Source organism: Lampris incognitus, chromosome 2 (assembly GCF_029633865.1).
Source record: "Lampris incognitus isolate fLamInc1 chromosome 2, fLamInc1.hap2, whole genome shotgun sequence".
NCBI classification, from domain to species: domain Eukaryota; kingdom Metazoa; phylum Chordata; class Actinopteri; order Lampriformes; family Lampridae; genus Lampris; species Lampris incognitus.
The window spans coordinates 29,544,039-29,565,287 of NC_079212.1; the positions used below are offsets into that span (position 1 = coordinate 29,544,039).

The 21,249-nt window shown below is 45.7% G+C and overlaps 1 protein-coding gene across 1 annotated transcript in view; it reads right to left on the reverse strand.

The window, feature by feature from the left end:
* Positions 1-21,249, reverse strand: part of phactr3a (phosphatase and actin regulator 3a) — a 37,446-nt gene continuing 16,197 nt past the window's right edge. Inside the window, exons 2-12 of the mRNA XM_056299205.1 lie at positions 12,856-13,020; positions 11,691-11,858; positions 9,896-10,111; positions 8,620-8,848; positions 7,637-7,887; positions 7,183-7,336; positions 1,946-2,001; positions 1,348-1,409; positions 970-1,110; positions 482-558; positions 1-16 (exon numbers count right to left, since the gene is read on the reverse strand). Of these exons, the coding sequence (XP_056155180.1) occupies positions 1-16; positions 482-558; positions 970-1,110; positions 1,348-1,409; positions 1,946-2,001; positions 7,183-7,336; positions 7,637-7,887; positions 8,620-8,848; positions 9,896-10,111; positions 11,691-11,858; positions 12,856-13,020 (1,535 nt within the window). The remainder of the gene's footprint in view (positions 17-481; positions 559-969; positions 1,111-1,347; positions 1,410-1,945; positions 2,002-7,182; positions 7,337-7,636; positions 7,888-8,619; positions 8,849-9,895; positions 10,112-11,690; positions 11,859-12,855; positions 13,021-21,249) is intronic.

The window sequence follows — 21,249 nt, forward strand, 5'->3', positions numbered from 1 at the left end:
TCACGGCCGGTGGAACCTATAGTATGAGACAAAGGGAGGAGGCAAAATGGGAGAGGGGGTGGGGGCACAAATCATGAGAGCAGAAGGTGCCTTTGTCATCGAACCCAGTTATGATTGTAGCTATTAATCAAGGAAGAGGAGCTATTTTGAGCACAGCCATATAGTACCGCGGGGACTCTCCCCCACCCTCCCTCTGGGTCATTGTTACAACGCGTAACAAGGAAGCGTGTTTCCCAACTAAACAAGCTTAGCCAAGGACACATCAACATTTATCATTTCTTTCTGCCTAGCAATACAGGCTCTCCAGATGGATAAGCTCCCTCTTCCCCCCGTTTAGCACGCCCATCTATCTTTAGCTCTCTTTGCTCCTCTCTGGATGAGCAAGGAGAGCTAAAATTAGACTGGCACAGCCCAGAATAGAACACGTTAAGGTTCCCAAACACACACACACACACAGGCACCCACAGGCAGAAATACTGACCTCGTTAGGTGCTTGCTGGAGGCGTGCACTTCCATCTCAGTGCTTTTAAACTCGTTCAGCTCTTTTCGGATTGCCGCCTGCAGGGAATAAAAACGTGGCATTAGTGCACCCCTAATTGTATGCAGAAACAGGAGATTCTGTGACCTTCGGACAGTTAAGTGACAATCGCATGATAATGTAAATGGCTCAACAGATGAAAGGGAACAGATTAAAAAGAAGAGGGGGATACGGTGATGGGTGATGCTAAAACTATTGATAGGCAATTGCTCCCAGAATATGTGAAATCTTTTTGTGTCCAAGTGACCTAAATAAACAGCCTGTTTGGAGCTGATCACAGACTCCGGACAGTGAATCCCACATCGTGTGATGGAAGATATTGGACATGTGCTGCGAGAGGATTTTTCTTATCATGCACAATGAGCACTCCAAAACAAACACGGGCTCTCACACAAATATACATTCTCGCTGTGTCCTACTCAAAGACGCACCTTATCTGCTGCCGACAGTCGAGTCCAGGGCTTATCTGCTCTCCTGTCATAGTCCTGAGCTTTGGCCACCTCCACATAATCACTGAAGCGGATCAAAATCTTCCTGTCGCGCAGCTCATCTACTGTGGGCCGCTGGTTCAGCTGGAATGCCAAGAAAAGGACCCATGATTATGACTAAGAAGTGCTACGCCTGGATAAACCGGGGTATATGCTCAAGTTGACTGTTCTTCCTGGCAGCAGTCTACAAACTTGGGGTTTGGTCACGCTTGCTATATTAAAACACTGCACATGAGCTTCAACTGAATAAATTTAAGATATTTAACTCATAATGGGATGATGTAAGATGTTGGAAAAGGAAAAAAGGTTTTGAAAATATACCTTTCTGTTTAGTCGCTGTTTGATTTCCCTCCGCTCCTCCTGTTCTGTCTGGTCATTTCTCTCTGAAACAAGGTGGGAGATTTTAGTCAGCTAAGATATTACAACTTTGAGCCTATAGGGAAGCAACAGCAATAATGATACGCAGCAATAACCACCTTTCATTACCAATGGCACTGTGTAAGTCAATTTGTTAGAACAGTCTGAGTGTTTAAGAAATTGTGACTTGTGGGGGGATCCCCGTTGTCAATTTTACTGTACAGTCATGAGTCATAAATCGCACAAGGATTTCTTGTTAAGGATAGCGTAAAAAGTATTTGGATGTACCAACTAGTTATGTCGTTATGTTTACGTTGTAATTTATGCAAATTCTAACAGTAACTGGTAGAGATGGTAGCGGGAACAGACTGATTTGGGAGTGAACGACTGTCTCGCATGAATAATGTAAAGTTAGTTATCTGCAGAATCATCTACGCATCAGTTGCACCGGCGGAGTTGTTTGGATAATGGCCTTGATTTGACATTATTTTATATAAATTATACCAACAAAAAAGGAAATGTCAGTGCTTTTATGTTAGAATATCACAGTTTGGAAACTCACGTTTGAGGATATTCCGACTCTCCAACTCCTCGACATTCGGTCTCTGGCTCAGCCTCCTGCGGAAAAACACCAACACCACGTTTTGAACCATTTTGTGCGGGGAAGGCGACCGCTAAAACGGCCGTACCCTCTCCGCCGTGCGCGCTCTTGACAGGAACCCCCCTATGTCTCCATCTGGCATCCAAACCCCGACTGTGATGCTTGGGCAGAGGCGCTCCCCACATCTGGAATACTCAAAGAAGCGCAATTCCGCCTATTTTATATATATTTTAATGTTTATCTCGGTTTAAAGCTGCGCACTGTTGTAGCTCCGCCGCGAGTCCACCATCCACCTCGGTCCGCACGCGCTTTTCAAGTGTGTGTCGTGATGCCTTACACCCCCCTCCTCCTCCTCCCCTTTCTGACGCATGCGTACTGCAGCTCCCACTCACGGTATCCCCCCAAAATCTCCCGTCTGATATGCGCTGTAGACAGGAGGGAGAGAGAGAGGGAATCACCCACGTTTGCACCTCTACCAGATTAAAAAAACAAAAAAACCGGATTTTTCTCCTCGTTTGAAAAAGGGAAAACATTTTGATACTGCGAACATACTCCGTTTCCCGATTGCTTCAGTGAAGACACTTCAGGTGTAATCTAGTATTCTAGATATTGAGTCTATTTTTTGTTTTGTTTGTTTGCCTGACCTAATGTGTATGTTCACTCAATCTCATTTCAGTGAGAATTCCACGTGGTTGCACTCCCTCGCCAGCAAAGCATCTGAAAGGTATCTGACACCCATTGTCATCTTGGAGTCACTAAGTGCATGTGAGGCTATTCAAAGTCTGTATCAATAATAAATGCCAGTTGCACAACAGGCCGCAGCTCCAGACAGTACAGCCCACATACTGCACACCTCCAGCTGTGGAAAGGCCAGAGTGTAGAATACCACCTCACAGTGCGGCTCCCTTTATCTCCTATCCTTTTTCAATCCATGGATCAACACTGGACACTTTATAGTTCTGTGCTCTGAAGACCAAAGTTAGGTCACACACCCAGAGCCAGACACCTAGCTGGGACCAGTCTTGACTACTACTAATGATAATCACACTCATTTTTACTCATCCGATTTTTGAAATGACATGATATGATTGTGTTTAGCCAATAAATAACAAATGCCACTGTCTGGAAGGAAATTTGCACCAATACTGCACTGGATTGTATAGTTAGAGATCACATTTACCTAAACCTTGTTTTCAAGTTATCGCTGAAATGCTGATGACAGTTACAGAGGTAGGAATCAGTGAACCCGAAGAGCACTTTGTGACGAGATGAGCATAGAGGAATACCAGCCCCTCCTAAGCCATGTCTGACTAGTCGATGCATTCTCTAATGAACACAGGCAAGCAATCGGTCTTTGTAAGTTAACACACGCTTGACTTCGAATAGCATGTGGAATAATTCATTAGTTTGCCGCCCCCCTCCCCAACCCCCAGGATTTGGTTGGAAGGGAAATGAATTTCCAAACAGAACAGAAACACCGGCAAACCCGCTCAAGAGTGGTGTCAGCATTTTACACATAATCAAAATGCAGCAACAGTTGAACTTCATAACGCTCCTGTCTTTATTGCCATCTAAAGACGTCTGATCTGATTCAGAGCATGTATAAAGAAACTTAATAATAATTAAAAAAAACTTTGTTTTTCCCTTTTTACTTCCTTGGTTGAGAATCCCTCGGCATGTTCCAGTTATATTAGATCCAGTCATGTTGGATATTTCTCATAACCAATTTGGAGATAATCTGTTGTCCCAAAAAAATCTTACCGGTGAGAGAGCCACCCATCATGACCGACTCAGTTGCCTCAATGAGCCCTTCACTCACTCAAAAGAGAAAGCACTCCAACAGTTGTGACCGTATTACATTTTCAAGAGATGAAACGAAGAATCTCTCTCCAAAGCCCCAGTGGACACAACATCCACTATGTTATTGACCCGGTCGTCAAGTTGCTTAGCAACAACGGTTTCTGGTACTCTTAGAGAATGGAGTCTTCCTGCTGAAACCCTCAGTTCTGCCTAGCAACAGACAAATGGGAGATATTACTGTTGAAAGCAACACCTCCTAGCTACTTGTATGTCTTAGAAAATCAGGGGCTGCTTTTAACCATGAAAATCTTCTCTCTTTTTTTTGCCTTTTGCAGAGCTGAATAACTCTACCATTTCAGTCTCTAGCTCAATCCTCACGCCGATGCCTTATTTAAGCTGTAAGTGGTAAGTGGTTACATTACCCCTGATACTATCATCACACGTGAGATGTGTGATGCTGTAATGCCTGATACCATTATCACATGCAGAATTTGCGATGCCATAATAGCTATACAATCGTCCCATGTGGCACAACTCAAGCAGTATAGATTAGCTGCTTTGTTTTCTCACTGACTCCTTAGCTATGTGAAGGTTTTAAAATGTCTTAATACACAGCAGGTATCCCCAGTATGACACAATGACTCAGAAAGTCATGCTGGGGTGAGTTTCACTTTGCCGCCCAGGTTATTCTAAAATAAAATGAGCTTAAATCAAAACTCCAGTCATGCAAGTGAAGATGGAGGGAAAACCTTCAGTGGGCGATAGGGAGCCAGTTATCGTCTTTTCCTCTACATTTCAACCACCTGCCTCACAAAGACACAAAAACAGCAATGCAATAAAGCTCTCTCTCCTTGCCAAGTACAGTATCGCCCCCACCCCCCTTTTATAACTCCCCAACAACACACATTTGTGGAGACAGGCGGGTGGGTGGGGTGATGGGCGAGAGGAGAGGAGCGCACAAAGAATCCATTATTCATCAGTCTCGGATGCTAAGAATAGTATCTGTGGCGTGCCACTGCAGCACAAGCACTGGGGGGGGGGGGATGCTCTATAGATAGAAAGGTCATCTCAAGCTATGACATGATGGACGGACAAGGTGTAATTATTTGCCGAAGGTCTTGGCAATGACTTCTGCTCATTCTGCAACAAAGGCAGGCAATGGTTCCCCCTTTGAGCCAGCGACGTGATGGAGAAGATGAGACTGAATCCAAGTGGGGAGTCATCCAGGAAGATCCAAAGGTGTTTTGTGTATGATGGACTGTTTGTCATTTGGTATGGGCACCCTGGGGAAATAAATTCTAATCCCCTGCTCAGCTCTCCCTCCTCTTCACCTCCTTCGGGGCTATATTTAGACAGGATTTCCCTTCACCAAAACAGCGCCCGTATGCTACAAAACTATGGCATGGCAAACCGCCACATATACTGTACTCGTGCCTTTGTCACAGTGCATGTTATACAATGGAAGAACAGTTTGTGGCGTTTGTTCAATATTGTGACTAAAAACATCACAAAACAGAAATAGAAAAGTCTGTTAAATGTATTTTTGAGTCTGGATCTCTACTTCGATGTAACCCATGTGCAGTAACAATACCTCCAGACACAGCACTGAAGATGGGTTACTCTCTGCATACACATGCCACTGTTGCACATTCGACAGATTCGCTCAACTTTCAAACAAGGTGAATGTTTTAGTAGCCGATCTTTTTTCTTTCTTTTTTTCTCTCCCTGCAGTGACATTGTGGACTCATCAAATGTAGCCGCTTTCTGACTCGGAGAATCTCACCAAAGCTAAAAACGGATGGAGTTCCCGTTCACTGGGGCGAGGTCACTTTCCCCAGTAATTCACTTGCTCAGCACAAGTACCAGCAGACAAGTCTGTGAATGTCTGCAAATTAAAAAGAGCAACTCACATCAGAACTGCTGGGGGATTGATTAACAATATATTGAGATATTCAGTTTCCTCAGTTTGGGCACAAGTGACCTAAAGCACCTGAGCTGCACTTGACATCAAAGAGTTTGAATTTTGAAGAAGTGGGTCTTTGTGGACCAGGCGTTACTGGCTCAAGCTGCCTCTCTCAGCGCTGTGCTAGAAAAGGGAACCTCTCCGTCCTCTGAACATTGCCCCAGACCCCGGAGGCTCTTATGCAAGCCAGAGTCATGCTCGATTCTCCACTTTTACATAAGCTGTTAAAGCTGTTCACTTCGCAGCGTGTATAACCAGTTGTTATCATCAGATGACAATATTACATTCTTGGGACATTTCTTCCCCGCAGTTCTGCTGGATCTAAGAATAGGCTCTGACTGCAGGCATTTATTCTTGGTCGTCTCAGAGAGAGAGAGATGATAGATCTCTCGTTGGGTGGGTGGCACACTGAGCCTAGCTGGGAGTTATTGAACAGTGCATTACATAACAATGAGGTGAGTCCCAGTTTCCATACGCCTGTGTGAAACCACTTAAGGTTTTTTGATATAGCCACGTACCAGAATGCTGCTGTCAGTCAGACTTGGTACACTGGTACAAACTCACCAGTTATTTTTCTAAGGACAAAATGTACCATGCATATTTTGACAGAAGATTGCTATGCAGATGCAAAATCATCAGTGCTGATTTGTGGACAAAGAGTGTTCCTGGAAACGGCATCAAACTCTTGCAAACATGTTCTAGTGGTCACACACACACACACCCACACACCCACACATACACACACACACACACACACATGCATTTCTTCAACGAGAAGAAAAGCTTTTGGGATTTCACTCCAACCGGCCACCACCTCACCAGTTCGATGTCATCCGGCTTACTCCGCTTTGAATTATCTTAGTCAAAACTGAGATCAGTTGAATCGGTTGGTTTAGCACCAGGCTGAAATGAAATCCCTCATCAACACAACGGAGATGCTTCTGCAGATCAGGATTGGCGAGAACGTGTCAGGCATCACACTCAAACGGTATTTTCTAAACAATGGCAGATTACCCAACACAAATCAAGTCGATGCAAGACAAGAAGATAATCCTTTCCGATCAGATTTCCACTTTACGTCCATTTACCCCCCCACACACACATCTATGTGAGCTAAGAGGTGTGTAACTGGAGACATTTAATTTCATAGGCTTACTGACCCATGCATTTCTTACAGTACATCTTTGTCTTGAGTTTTCTCCTCCGTTTTATGATGTTCATACTATGCAATATCTTATGACTAATATCATAACCCCTCTGAGGATTTCCATTATGTGACTGTACAATACAGCTTCATGTAGATATAGTCATTAATAGTCATAATAAGATTGCCGACTTTTGTTATTCTAATATACCTAGCATTGCTGCCAATGATGCGGTGAGGTGAGCAGCTTCATGGAGGCAAAGGTCGCTTAGTTAAGACGTCATCACTTACTTGGCAAGTTTCATCTCAATCTGCTGGCGAATTTCCTGGCGCTCCTGGTCACTCCTGGCTGGGAAGATATTCCTGTCCTCCAGCTCCTGCTTGCTGGGCCGATTCCGTAGCTTGACAGCCAACAGCTCCTTCCTTAGCCTGCGAGGAAGGGTGCCTACATCCACACACGCCAAGCAAGCGCATCCACAAACACACACATGGGTCATGATTAATCACAAGGATGCCGGGAATGAACAAACTCATTTCTTGGACTTCTCTTCTAAGATGTTCTACACTAGGTTTGGTTTTCTTATTCATGTCCAAAAAACAAAAAAATGAATACTCACATACACTAAATACAATTCCACACTCTCAAAGCCTCCGGAAAAAAACCAAGCAAACCCACTGACCATGTCATCCCAGCCAGAACCACTGATTCCCGAACGGTGCTATTCCCAGGTTCGAGGAAACCTACCGGAGATGACTGAGTCGTTCCAGCCTTCCAGGTCGGTGGGGAGGCCCGAGGTGTTGGAGAAGCACTGGTCCAGCCGCACATTCTCCTTGTTTTCCTCCGCCTCCTTCTTGGGCCAGTCAGCCCCACCACCTCCACCGCAGCCCCCCACCATGATGGATGGGTACTGGTTCTCGGAGCTGCAGGAACCAGAGAGCCGTCCATCTGAGCACCACGGGCGGGGTGGCGGGCTGGACTCACACCCTTCGTGTACACTGAGGGGCCACATGGGAGGGAGAGAATGTGAAGGTTTAACAGCAACGGTAAACACCCCTCACACATCCAGACACTCAGACGTCCCAACCCGGGTTTATGTCCAACCTTATATTTATTTTCTATTACCCCAAATATCCATCCATCCATCCATTATCTGAACCGCTTATCCTGCTCTCAGGGTCGCGGGGATGCCGGAGCCTATCCCAGCAGTCACTGGGTGGTAGGTGGGGAGACACCCTGGACAGGCCGCCAGGCCATCACAGGGCCCACACACACACCCTTTCATACCTAGGGGCAATTTAGTATGGCCAATTCTCCTGACTTACATGTCTTTGGACTGTGGGAGGAAACTGGAGCACCTGGAAGAAACCCACACAGACATGGGGAGAACATGCAAACTCCACACAGAGGACAACTTGGGACGACTCCCAAGGTTGGACTACCCCGGGGCTCAAACCCAGGACCTTTAATTTACTTGAGGAGTATATCCTGTCATAGCCCTTATGTAACACTCTGCTAGTTGGAGATTTCGTTCATTGTCGCTGGGACACAAGTCAGCTATTATCTAGTGTGTGTCAGTTGTGTGTGTTCTATGTACCGAATTATATCTGCATTCTAGTCATTCTGTATGGTTTTATTTCAAGAATGTTTATGGTAACAAAATGGATTATCAGAGGGCCCTTTTTTGACCCCAGTCTGCCACTGCGATCGATGCCTGCTGTATCGCTTACCTCTCCTGTCTGTTCTTGGAAGCGAAAGCTCTCTGCAGTTCCTCCATAATGCAGCTAGGGGGCATGGGAGGGTGCATCATATTGCCAAGGTGTGGAGATCCTGAGGGATTGGAAAGTGGCCCCCGCAGTGGCAATGCCATCGGGGCATGGCTCTCTGGGGGCCTGGGTGGAGGCTCCTTGGGAAGGTAGGAGTTGGCCAGGTGGGAAGGGAGCGACAACGGGGCGGACTCTGAGAGGGAGGGAGAAACACGCGGTAAGTAGCGTTGTCTGAACTGCCTCGATAAGCTGAGTAGTAAGCGTCCATATGTGCTTGAGTGTCAGCAGGTTTAATGTCAAATGAACTTCCATTTTGAGGCTTCATACTGGCACCACAAATCCTGCACTGGTTTTATGGACAGAGAAATCCAAAATTTCTAATATACACAAAAACGGTGTATGGCCATGTATTTATGTATGTTTAAGCCAATGTTGCATATGTCTAAGTGTCACAGCGAGTAATGCATAAAGTTAGATTTCCTGTATTGTGAAATCTTAGTTTGCACATGAAACTGAATCTGGTTTGGAAGCCCCTGGGGTATTTTAATTTATACCTCCTTTACCAGCGAATACATTTTGGGTGATTGCCATTACACACGCGGGATTCATACGGTGTCACTTTGAGTAAACGTTTGCTTGGCCAATATGCTTAGTGTTGAGTTAATGTCAGTCTCTGATCTCAAAGGTGCTAAGTGGGATTTATGACCCAACACCAGCCACCCCCTCCACAATGACTCTGAGCTGCTCCCTCTAGAAGAGCCTGATCACATACTGAGTTTCCTGAACAAAACCACATGAACTATCGTGCGTTTTGTGATTGTGTTTTTGATAATGCTGTTTAACTGTGTCACGTTTTTGGAAAAGTGATGAGACCAAACACAAGTTTGCCGCCTTGACTGGATAATTAAGTTCTGATCTATTCTTATCTCCTTTGAATCCTGACCGTATCAACAGCAATGCAAAACAAGCAAGACAAGCAAATTCAAATAAACACAGCACGTTTGCTGACTTCTGCCATTTCTGAACAGCCTCGGTAGATATCGACGCTCAGTTCACCGAGGACGGTGAGAAGGAGCCAATACTTATTGTTGGGGGTGGGAGGGCGGGGGGGGGCGGGAGTAATTTATTTTGTGTCAGCGCCATTCAGCAGCTCCTAATGATATTTACTAATCATATCATATTTCAGGAAAATCACAGTATTGCCCACTGCATCTGCACTTAAACTCTTATAAATCCTCACCCTCGCCAGGACTGAGCTGGGGCAAGAATTTGGGGGGTACATGGGGTGGGGAGATTCCTGGAGGTATGTGCTCCTCCAGCCGCTCCTCCATCTGCTCTCCTGGCTCCTGCAGTCCCTCAGTCAGCCCTCCTCCCAGGGGGATCTCGTTCTCTCCATCCTCCTCCGGCGGCTGCAGGCTCTCCTCCACCTGCTCACAATCCTGAGGAGGAGCTGCTACTGAAGAGCAATGACAAAGATAGAAGACCTTTTAAAATGTGGATCAAACTTCTATCAAAGAAAGAAAGAAAAAAATTTGTGTCGATGCTGAGGGGTGGAGACGACCAGGGGGTGGAGGTGGGTTGATAAGTGACTGTTGTTGGGACTCTCCAACAGATTCAACTGATATTTCACATTCAGGGTTATTACGAGTAACTTCAGTTAAATAAAGGATTCTGCAAAAAGAAAAAAGTGTTCAGTCTTCAATGAACAAAAAAATGAATAAATAAATAAATAAAAATAAATAAATAAATGGATAAATACTGCAAATAAACCAAAATCTAAACTGATGCCTAATTTGCGTTACCCAATCCTTGGTAGTCTGATCTCCATCTACTGGTAGCCCAAACTGTCTGACTGCTACTAATGGAAACCATTTTCACAGACAGCGCCACAAATCCAAATAGGAAAAAAAAGTACAAAACAGCAGAACTAAATGCCCAGTCCTGAAGCTATTCTTGTGTTAAGGAGAAAACAAAGTATACAAAGAAAAGTTGCTAAACTGAAACAGCTCACACATATCAGGGCTCAGATGTTTGATCGTGTCCATAGTAAGGTTACACTTTGAATATACTGACTGATCATCATGAAACTGCCTGTCAGTGGCTTTTCTCAGGGGAGAGACGAGGATGGCCACCGTCTGCCATTAGAGTGTCTCTGCTGCCCTCTAGCGGTAAACATCTAAAATATGGCTCACGCAAACACGTCTGTTCAATTCAGAGCCATATCTTGGAGTATGTATTTTCTCCAAAACATTTGACTGCAAAATGAGTATTAAAAAAATGCAACAAAAGGGCTGTAGTGCATGCTTAACCCACTTAAACTCAGATTATCCTTCTTTTTACTAGCATAAAAGCATTTACTATCCTTTTTTAGGGCTGACATAAACCATTGTGCGGTAGAATAAACCACAGTAAGGGTTTACATTCATGCAAATTACATTAGGATAAGGTATAGCAAGAAAAGAATTAATCTGTGATTTTCAAAAACAACATATAATTGGATTTTACCTTTATTGTTGTTTTTTTTTGTTTGCCTTATGACAATCACCAACTAGAGGTCACAGTTAACACACTTTTTTTTCTTTCATTTATTTACTATTTCACTACCAGCCACATGTGCATGTCCTATTGTAGAAGAGTGGCAACGCTTCAGATTTTTTAGTATCTTAAAATAAGTAAGTACTTTTAAGTGAAATAGTGGAAACATACCTACCCACCTACCTACCAACCAACCAGAGAGAAAGAGAGCGTTTGCAAATAATAAAAGAGAGAGTTTATGGATAACACTATTTTGATTGATTGATTGGTTGGATGGTTGGATGGTTGGTTGATTGATTGATTGACTGATTAGAGCTGTTTTTTTTTTCTTAAAGTGTCCCCCAGCAACCTCACCATTGATCTGCTAGCAGACATGGCTGAGGCTCACACATCAGACCACTTACCAATCAATGTTTCTTCCTTCTCAGTCTCTTTGTGAGCCCTGGTCAAAGACAATCCATTGACTGGTTGTCTCTCAGTACACTGTTGGAATGTCCTACCTGGAGGGGGATGTTCCTCCTCAGGACCCAGGTATTCCACACTGCTCACTGTGAGGTTTGGGTTCAGAGGTCCCCCGAATCCCCCCAGCAGGACTGTACCGTCTGAGCAGCAGCCCTGAGTGGGTGAACTGGGGTCGTGGCATAGAAGACTGCTGGATAATGCTACATCTGTGGGTGGATGGATAAGGAGGGGGTTGAAGCATCATCATTTATCTTAAAATTACATGGTATGTATCATATGCTGTAGATAAACAGGGTGTCTGCAGACAGTAAAAATTTTAAAAAAAGAATTAAAATTGCTTAATACAGATCATCTAAAAGCAATACCTTGAATGGTATTTGATAGGAAAGAGATCAACACAATACAACAATACCAAAGTTCATTTATGATCTCATCTGTTTCCCTTTATACTATGGTAGGCAACCCTAAAACCACCTGAACAAAATGGTAATGTACTATACCTTCAGTGTTATTCATTAATTAACACAGGGCTCCATACAATAGCATCTTCCATTACTATGGAAACATGTCAATTAGCCTGTTGTTTGGCAAATACCACATTATACATGGGCTCCTGCATAGTATGAACTTTATGGTATATTCTGCCTTTAATAGCACCTTTCACCATGCATGCAATACAGTTGAATTTTAGCACCCATGATTAAAAAAAATTCTGCTCAGCAACCTCTGCAAGTAAAATAAAAAGTTCAGACTCTAATAATTTGTGTCAGCAGTAAACTATTGCAATAATTTACTATGTGTTGTAATGTGCAAAATATCTCACCGATTTTCATAATGAAATGATAAGGGTGGGCCTTATTCGAAGGGTAGGAGCGTGAGTAGTCATGTCTGTAACTGATAAGTCTCTTGTTACCTGTGCCTGACCTAATTTGTACCGGAGAGGAGGGAATTTGTATGCATGGGTCCGTATGACAGTATGTGTGCTTATTAGTGCATGTACTTGTGCGTGTGTGTGTGTGTGTGTGTGCGTGGTCTGGTGTGGTGTGGTGTGGTGGTGGTAGGGGTACAGATTTGTACAGTACAGACCTACAGCATGTCCGTATTCAAGCGTTTGAGCGTGTACATCTGCGGCTTGTCTCCACATGCGCTTGTGACTGCGTGTGTGCATGATCCCAAAACAACGCCCCTTAGCCATCCGCCTACCTGTGGAGCTCTGCTTAAGCTTCTCGTTTTTCTTTTTCCTCCACTTCCAGGGCTTGAAGAGGCGCCCAAGGGTGGCCAGCTTGCTGTTGCGTCGGATGGGAGGAGTGTGGACCCCTGTCACAAGGCAACCTGTCCGCAATACCCTCTGCTGGTCCATCACCTCCACTACGCTCAGAGCAGAGGTGGAGAGGGGTGGAGAAGGGTAGAGAAAGTGGAAGTGGGGTTGGGAGAGGGTAAGGGAAGAGGGAAGGTGGTCGGAGGGGATGGGATTGGGAGAGGCGCGGGATTGCGGGAATGGGGTGAGCGGAAACATGCAGAAAGTTGTGCGTCATTGGGTGAGAGAAAGTTTGGTTGAAAGTAGAGGGACGGGGAAACAATGGAAGCATAGGAAGATGTGCAAAAGCAGGTGAGGGAGAAAGGAGAGAGAGAGAGAGAGAGTGAGAGAGAGAGAGAGAGAGAGAGAGAGAGAGAGAGAGAGAGAGAGAGAGAGAGAGAGAGAGAGAGAGAGAGAGAGAGCCAGAGACAGAGACAGAGAGACAGAGAGGAATGCAATTAGCATATCAGCCTCACTGAATAAACCATGATGGACTCCAAGTCCTGTGAACTGATCAAATTAGGAAGATTGATCTGATCAAGACGAGCTCCCCCGAGACTGTTACTCCCCCATCAGCGTTACACTGTTTGCATCAGAAAAACGTACATCTCGCACTCCCATTTCTGTGCAGTAGAGGCAGGATATCAGACACAGAGCATCTTGTAAGATGGTTAGGCCGCATTTCCCGGCAAAGCTGGCGGGTGTGCCAAGCTCCCTGCGAAAAGCTTTCAAACAGGCAGTCTGGTAAAACGGGGCTTCTGTGATCGTCTCATTTTTTCATCCGCTTTCGTGCCGAGCACATTGTAATCCTCTGCTGCCTGCTGTCCGTCCAGGCCCTCAAACCCTGCCAGCAGGCTGGAAGACAAACCTGGAGAATGACCAGCATTTCCAGGTAGGGATGGCGTGTTACTGTACCCTCCACAAAATGTTGTGCGAGGCTGCCAACACAACGCTGGTTGTATGATGTGTATTTTGGTGATGTGGGTGTGTCTGGGTTGTTGTTGTTGTTGTTGTTGTTTTCTTTGCACTAGTGTGTGTGTGTGTGTGTGTGTGTGTGTGTGTGTGTGTGTGTGTGTGTGTGTGCGCGCACACATGCAGTTGTGCACTGTACACCAAAACGTGCGTGTTTGTTTTTTCTGAGTGCGGGGGGAGAAGACAAATTGATATGATGTACTAATATTAAGAGCAGGGGCAATTGTTATGTCAATGCATAACTAGATCCCAACGGAGCCTGGGTGTCGGTAAATGACAAATGCGAGCCACAACAGGCAGCGTGTGGGCCTATGGTGCCATTTGCGGACATCAACACTGTGATGAAGCCTGCATCGACAGGAAGGGAAAGCCAACGAAGGGGACATGCGCAACAAAAAAGATGCACCCTATTTAAGAGCTATGTGCATCAACGAGAGTAAAAAAACAAAACAAAAACAAAACCCATCGACATGTGCCTTAACGTCTTCCACATCTTTCCTTCCATATGGTTGCGTTGTGGAATACAGCAAGGGAAGGGGGAGGGTGTGTACATCCTATACTTTCACACGCTTTCCCCAATACCTTGCTTCCTCACCCAAGCACATGGACAGGCGAGAGCTAGGGGATGATGGCTTTGATGAGAGACAGCGAGCGAGAGAGCGAGCGAGAGAGAGAGAGAGAGAGAGAGATTGTGTGTGTGCAAAATGAAAGGGGGAGGGGCAGTAGGCTCCAGCTTGGCGTTTGACCCTGAAAACTGTCAGGAAAGAGGTCAGCTGGCTGCACGCCCCCGTCTGCCCAAGTCAGCATCACAACTGTCATACACATATATGTGCATGCACATGTGCACGCACACGCGCACGCACACGTGCACGCGCACGCGCTCGCACACTCATACAGCATGGCAGACGTAGCCCCACATGCTGAATCCAGGTCAACACTGAAGGAAACACGCCCAGTCGCGCACAGACACAGCGAGAGAAAAAAGGCTTAGAGAGGAGGAGGGGCAGAGGGACGTGTGTGTGTGTGTGCGTGCATGCGTGTGTGTGTGCGCACATGTGTGTTTGCGTGGAGAGAGGGGAGGGGATCAGATCCAGTGCTGTTGCCATGGTGACCACGTACAGATGCTGCCGCAGCAGAGGGAACCAGCGGGAGGAGCGAGTCAGTCTGTGGCTACAGGAAAGGAGGAGGAGGAGAGAGGAGAGTGGAGGACCCCCACCTTCTTTCACAGACAGAGCTACAGCTAAAGCCAGTGGTACGCCCGGATGCATTGTGGGTAGGGGGTGAAGCAGCATGGAGGATGAGGTCTCTCTGCGTATTGATAGATGGGAGGGGGACGAGGAGAAGGGGGATTCCAGGGAGGAGAGGAGAAGAGAAGAGCTGGGAGGGGGGCTGTTGCTATACGGAAGAGCTCAGAGGAGAATCTGGTCTCGTCCAATCAGGGGCCAGCTATTTATAATGTATATCAAGTAACTCTCCATTTTTCATAGAAGGGGAGGATGTTAAAAGAAAAGGGACAGGAGCCTGGGTTAAGGGGAGGATTTGGGTGAAAGCTAAGCACATGGAGAATTAAAAAAAAATTTTTTTTATGCATCCACTGCTTGGGGGATGTAGCGAAATGTGTGTCAAATATGCCTGAATGGGCTACATGTGCCATGCGGTGATGCTGTGCTATTCTAATTAATATGCTGATGCAAATAGGATTTGTTAAATCCATGTGTCATGTGGATGCATTCAACCATTAGTCTGTTGCCAGCATGCCCATATTCCCCACTAGCAGAATCCTGCACACGAGTTTCTGTGGACGAGGGCTTTACTGTACTGTACATTAGATGAAAGGGATGCATTGGAGGCAGAGAAAGTGGCATCTAATATACATCATCAGGTGCATGAAATAATAAGGTCGACATGCTATACTGAAGCAATATGCTGCAAGTGTGCAATGCAAGCGTGCGCTGTGGTAATGTTATTCTGCAGGGAACGTCAAACCGAGCTCCATCACAAGTCTGTGTGCCACCAGTGACCCCACCCTGCTTAACCACCCTGTCAGCACATTCAGCAGCCAGATATTTTCCCCAATGTGCTTATTCTCAACATAAACACACATGAACACAGCTGCGTGAGCATAGCCCTGCAATACTTGGCCTCCAACACTCATTTCTGTCCACTTAAGGGGGGTGCTAACTGATGGGAAGCAACCTTTACTGTACTCTTTAATGAAAATGTAAGAAACAGCCATTCAAACCAACTTAAGACCGCGGGGGGAAAATGTTTGTCCCCAGAATTCTTCTGAATTTTTGCGAATGAAGAACAAAATGGTCACATGGTCTCTCAACACCAATCGCATCCTCAAGAAGGCACAGCAGAGGCTGGATTGACGCATGCTCAATACTCCAGGTAAGTAAACCAGGTAATGTAAAGTAAAGTCAGGTAATCCCAGAAAGCTGAATCAGTCATCCGGACACAATGTTTAGTGGGAGAAACGTTTCATCACTCATCCAGGTGACTTCGTCAGTCTCAGCTGACTGCAGGTATCCCCAGTGTGTATAAGGGTGGGGATACCGGCAGTCAGTTGAGACTGATAAAGTCTCTTGGATGAGTGATGAAACGTTTCTCCCACTAAACGTTGTGTCCAGATGTTTCTGGGTAGTAGAGACTGTATTTTCTGAGGCGTCTCAAGACTTCTGGTACTCATATACCAAAACTCTTATGGCAGTACCATGGAGAGTGTCTCGACAGGCTGTATCACAGTGTGGTTGGCAACCTGACTGCTCAGGGCTGCAGACTGTTTCGAAGGACTGTAAAGACAGCAGCAAAAATCCTTGGCTACCACAACTTGATAATGTGTACACCACTCGCTGCAAAAGGAAAACCCAAAACATCATGAAGAACACCGGCCACCCTGCTCATGTTTTGTTCTCACTCCTTCCATCTAAAACACGTTACCGGAGCATCAGATCCCACACCTCCCATCTCAGTAATAGTTTCTTTCCACAGGCAGTCAGGTTGCTCAACAGCTGATGCACCCATATGTACCTTACATTGTTGTGTTATTGTGTACTGTATATTGTGTATATCAGTGGTTCTCAACCTTATTGGGGTCCTGGACCCCCTGCGTATTTTTGATCTACCCTGAGGACCCCTCCACCTGATCTTGGGGGAGGGGGGTTGCAATTTGATAGAAACAGTAGAAACTGCATTTTAAATTGCATTATAGTATTTAGTCACTCTTTGGGGCAAAAATAAGAGCTTTCAGTTGTAACTTAGATATAGTTAACAAAACAGAATTCTTATGCAGTAACTTTCAGATATATGTAACAAAACAGAATATGTATTCAGTAACTTTCAGATATGTGGAACAACAGAATTTTTATGCAGTAACTTTTAACAATGCAAACGGGAGCGAGATCTCTTATTAAAATACAATAAATTACACTTGTGAAACAGATGTAATTAGAGAAAAATGTCCTGTTACCCTTTATAGTTTAGGTAGATAAAGGTTTCAGTCACATTTGAGTAAAATAATCCTATTTCTATAAATGTCATAGGATCTTTTTTTTAAAGATATTTTATTTTCACGGACCCCTTGCAATTACACCACGGACCACTAGGGGTCCGCGGACCCCCGGTTGAGAAACACTGGTGTATATAATGTATGAATTCACTGTGTACATAGTCTGATTTTTTTTTCCGGGATGCTGTGTCCTTGGGTTCTTTGTCCTTGAGTCCCTTGTGTTAAGGCCGAGAGAGCCAGAGCACAAGACTTTCATTGTATTCTGAATACATATAACAATAAAGTCGAACTTGAACTAGAACTTGAACGAGGCCCCAGTAACAGGTGCTCTATTCTCCGAGTGTTTCTGCACAAGCAACAATACTATGATTGAAAAAGAAGAGGCCAAGTGTTGCACTGCTGAAAATCCCATAGGCAAACAACAGCGAGAGAGAGAGAGAGAGAGAGAGAGTGAGAGAGAGAGAGAGAGAGAGAGAGAGAGAGAGAGAGAGAGAGAGAGAGAGAGAGAGAGAGAGAGAGAGAGAAAGAGAAAGAGAAAGAAAGAAACATGAGAGCAATGAGTACAAAACTCTTTTTGCCTTATTTGAGCTTTTCATCTTATTCAATGAAAAGCAGTGCATGCTGGGTAGGACGATGACAGCTACGTCATTAGTTCCCTGAGTGGGGCTTTGCAAGACAGAGCCAGGCCCTCTCACTGCTGGATCACTTGCTACGCACATCTGGCAAGCAGGTTGGTGTTTTCAAAGCTTCCTGGGAAACAAAACGAAGAACTGTGCATCAGGTGTTACTTTGCTAGGGATGCGGTTCACCGGCTCAGTGACAGAAGAGTGGGTTTGCAGCTATTGATAAAGCCAGACTTTCAAGTATTTGTTGTGTAATTCTGTATTTTCTCTCAACCACATACATGCACGCACTTACAACTGCATGTGTGTGCACATAGGTACACGCACACACACACACACACACACACACACACACACAAATAATGCACCCATGCCACTTGCCCAACAGCTCGCAGAACAATCCCAGAAGGATGTCGGGCTGTTGTCAAGTCAAAACGAGAAGAAAAAAAAACGGGTGTCCGGGTAGTGTGGTGGTCTATTCCGTTGCCTACCAACATGGGGATCACCAGTTCGAATCCCTGTGTTACCTGCAGTTTGGTCGGGCGTCCCTACAGACACAATTGGCTCTGTCTGCGGGTGGGAAGCCGGATGTGGGTATGTGTCCTGGTCGCTGCACTAGCACCTCCTCTGGTCGGTTGGGGCACCTGTTCGGGGGGAGGGGGAACTGGGGGGAATAGTGTGATCCTCCCACGTGCTACATCCCCCTGGTGACACTCCTCACTGTCAGGTGAAAAGAAGCGGCTGGCGACTCCACATGGAGGCATGTGGTAGTCTGCAGCCCTCCCCAGATCAGCAGAGGGGGTGAAGCAGCGACCGGGACAGCTCAGAAGAGTGGGGTAATTGGACGGATACAATTGGGGATAAAAAGGGGTGTGTGTGTGGGGGGGGGGGCTGCGATGGCCTGGTGGCCTGTCCAGTGTGTCTCCCCTTCTGCCACCCAATGACTGCTGGAATAGGCTCCAGCATCCCCGCAACCCTGAGAGCAGGATAAGCGGTTCAGATAATGGATGGATAATGCACGGAAAAAATCAAGAAAAAAGAAAAAACCTTTGCTCTTCACCCTATAGTATAAATTTACAACTCAATTGCGACAACAATCACCAGCAACAGTCAAAAAGTTTTAAGAACTTGTCCTAATCAGTTGCTTTCCGTCTCCTCTTAATTATACCTGCTGCAAGCACCTGGAAACCAAACACACACTAACAGTCAGGTGAAACGTTACGCTATGAAACTGCTGTTGTAATGTCACCCTCAGTAACAACACTCAACATCTATGTGTGTCTCATCGGTCTAATTATAGCTATTAATAACACCAGACTGGCCAATGAGTCTCCGCACCTCTCCGTCCCCCCGCTGTCCTCCACTCAGGTGACTGACAACGTGCCCTTGAATGAGCCACCTCCTTATCTGCCGCCATGCCGGCCAATCTCCTCTCTTTACCCCCCGAGCACTGCAACTGCGCTGCCATCTGTCCGTAGCCCCCACTGCCTTGGAGGCCTTGCCACAGTCAGGGCACATGGCTAATGAGCAGGGAGAGATAGGGCTGGAGCAGAGAGAAGGGGGGAGATAAAAGGAGCATGAACGAGAGAGACAGACACAGAGACAGTAAGGGATGGAGACAGAGACAGAGAGAGAGACTGAGATAAAAGAAAGGAATGAGAACCAGGAAGAGAAGGGGGTGACAGGGAGACAATGTCTCCCTCGGTGTCTCATGGCGACCAGTTGCAGGGGGATGTACGGGCCGGGCTCTGGGGAGCGACTGCGGGCCACCTGCAGCACTATTCAAGGGAAAAGATGAGCGAGAAGAACGAGCGTCTTCACAGAACCCTATTCAAGCTTAGAGAAAAGCAGTCTGCAAACAGTGTTAACATTAACAACTTGTTGACCAGCTTTTCAGTCAACGTCAATGGCAAACCTTGTCTCCAAGAATTTTCTCTTGTCCTTTCCCAGACGCCTTGTGTGACTTTGGTATGACTACATTTTTTTCGTCTTCTTTGCAGTAAGCCCGTGCAAAACAGATAAACACGTAAACAGACCTCGAGTCCACGTGCTGTGCGAGCCACTCTCATAGGAGGCTTATTGACGCATCAGCGTCTCAACCACCAAATATCTTCGTCAGGTTACCGACAGAGAAAGAAGCGCAACCTATAAATAACCACCGGAGGGGCTGGTGGGCTGACGTACGACAGGTGACCAAGATGGTGCACGCACAACGTGAACAAATAAAGGCTGACTTAAGTCAATGAACATGTAATACAAATCTTTGGAGGGGTGTTATGGCGATGCCAGGAGGGTGTGCTGAGGTCAGGCCTGAAGATCATCAAAGTGATTACAGACCAAGTGTGAAGCTTCGGTGCGTGGGCTACTGGCATAGAGGGAGGGAAATGATGTCAGCGAGGCTGGCAGCCAATAGGAAAGGCCTGGAGGGCCTTGTTTGTCACCATATGTTAAGAATGAGGTCTAGTGGGTGGCTTTGCTCATAGACAGCTTAATCCGTGCTGCAGCATCAATAAGGAGCCGATGGAATCTAGTTCATTCTCAACTTCTTATGAAAGGCATTTTTCTTTTGTTTCATGGTTTTCTTCCGCGCCATGGAAAAACACATGATGGTTGCTAATGTGTGGAAGGGATTGCACTGCCCAGAGTAAGGATTATAACATGTTAACTATGGCTGAATGATAACAGGAAAAAAAAAATCAACATTGCAATTTTTTTTTTTTGCAGTATGTATGGCAGCTTTATAGTATAGAAAGGAGTTACATCATTTCACCAGAAATCTATATTGTAGCGAATTTGGGGGACAACGCAACCACAGGAACTGCCGCGGCCGGGAAGCGAACCTGTAACGCCCGCGCCGCAGGAGACATCGCTAACTGCTAGACTAAAGGGTCAGACCCGCCAGCCAGTGGCCAGCGTGTCTACTTATCCATGCACGTTACACTATATCTATCTATATATCTATATCTATATCTATATCTATATATATATATATATATGCTGCTTTTAACTTTCAAAGCTCCGCTTGAGAATGAGTTATCATGCTCGCAATGATGAGGGTGATTTAGAGGGGTAGTTAAAGCAGCTGTCCATGAAGTCATTAAATCAGACTAAACTATATCATACATCAGCTGTGCAAGAGTCTTTTTCTTCAAGAGGAGTCATGAAAAAGCAGCCCTCGTTCGAGTCGTTTTCCA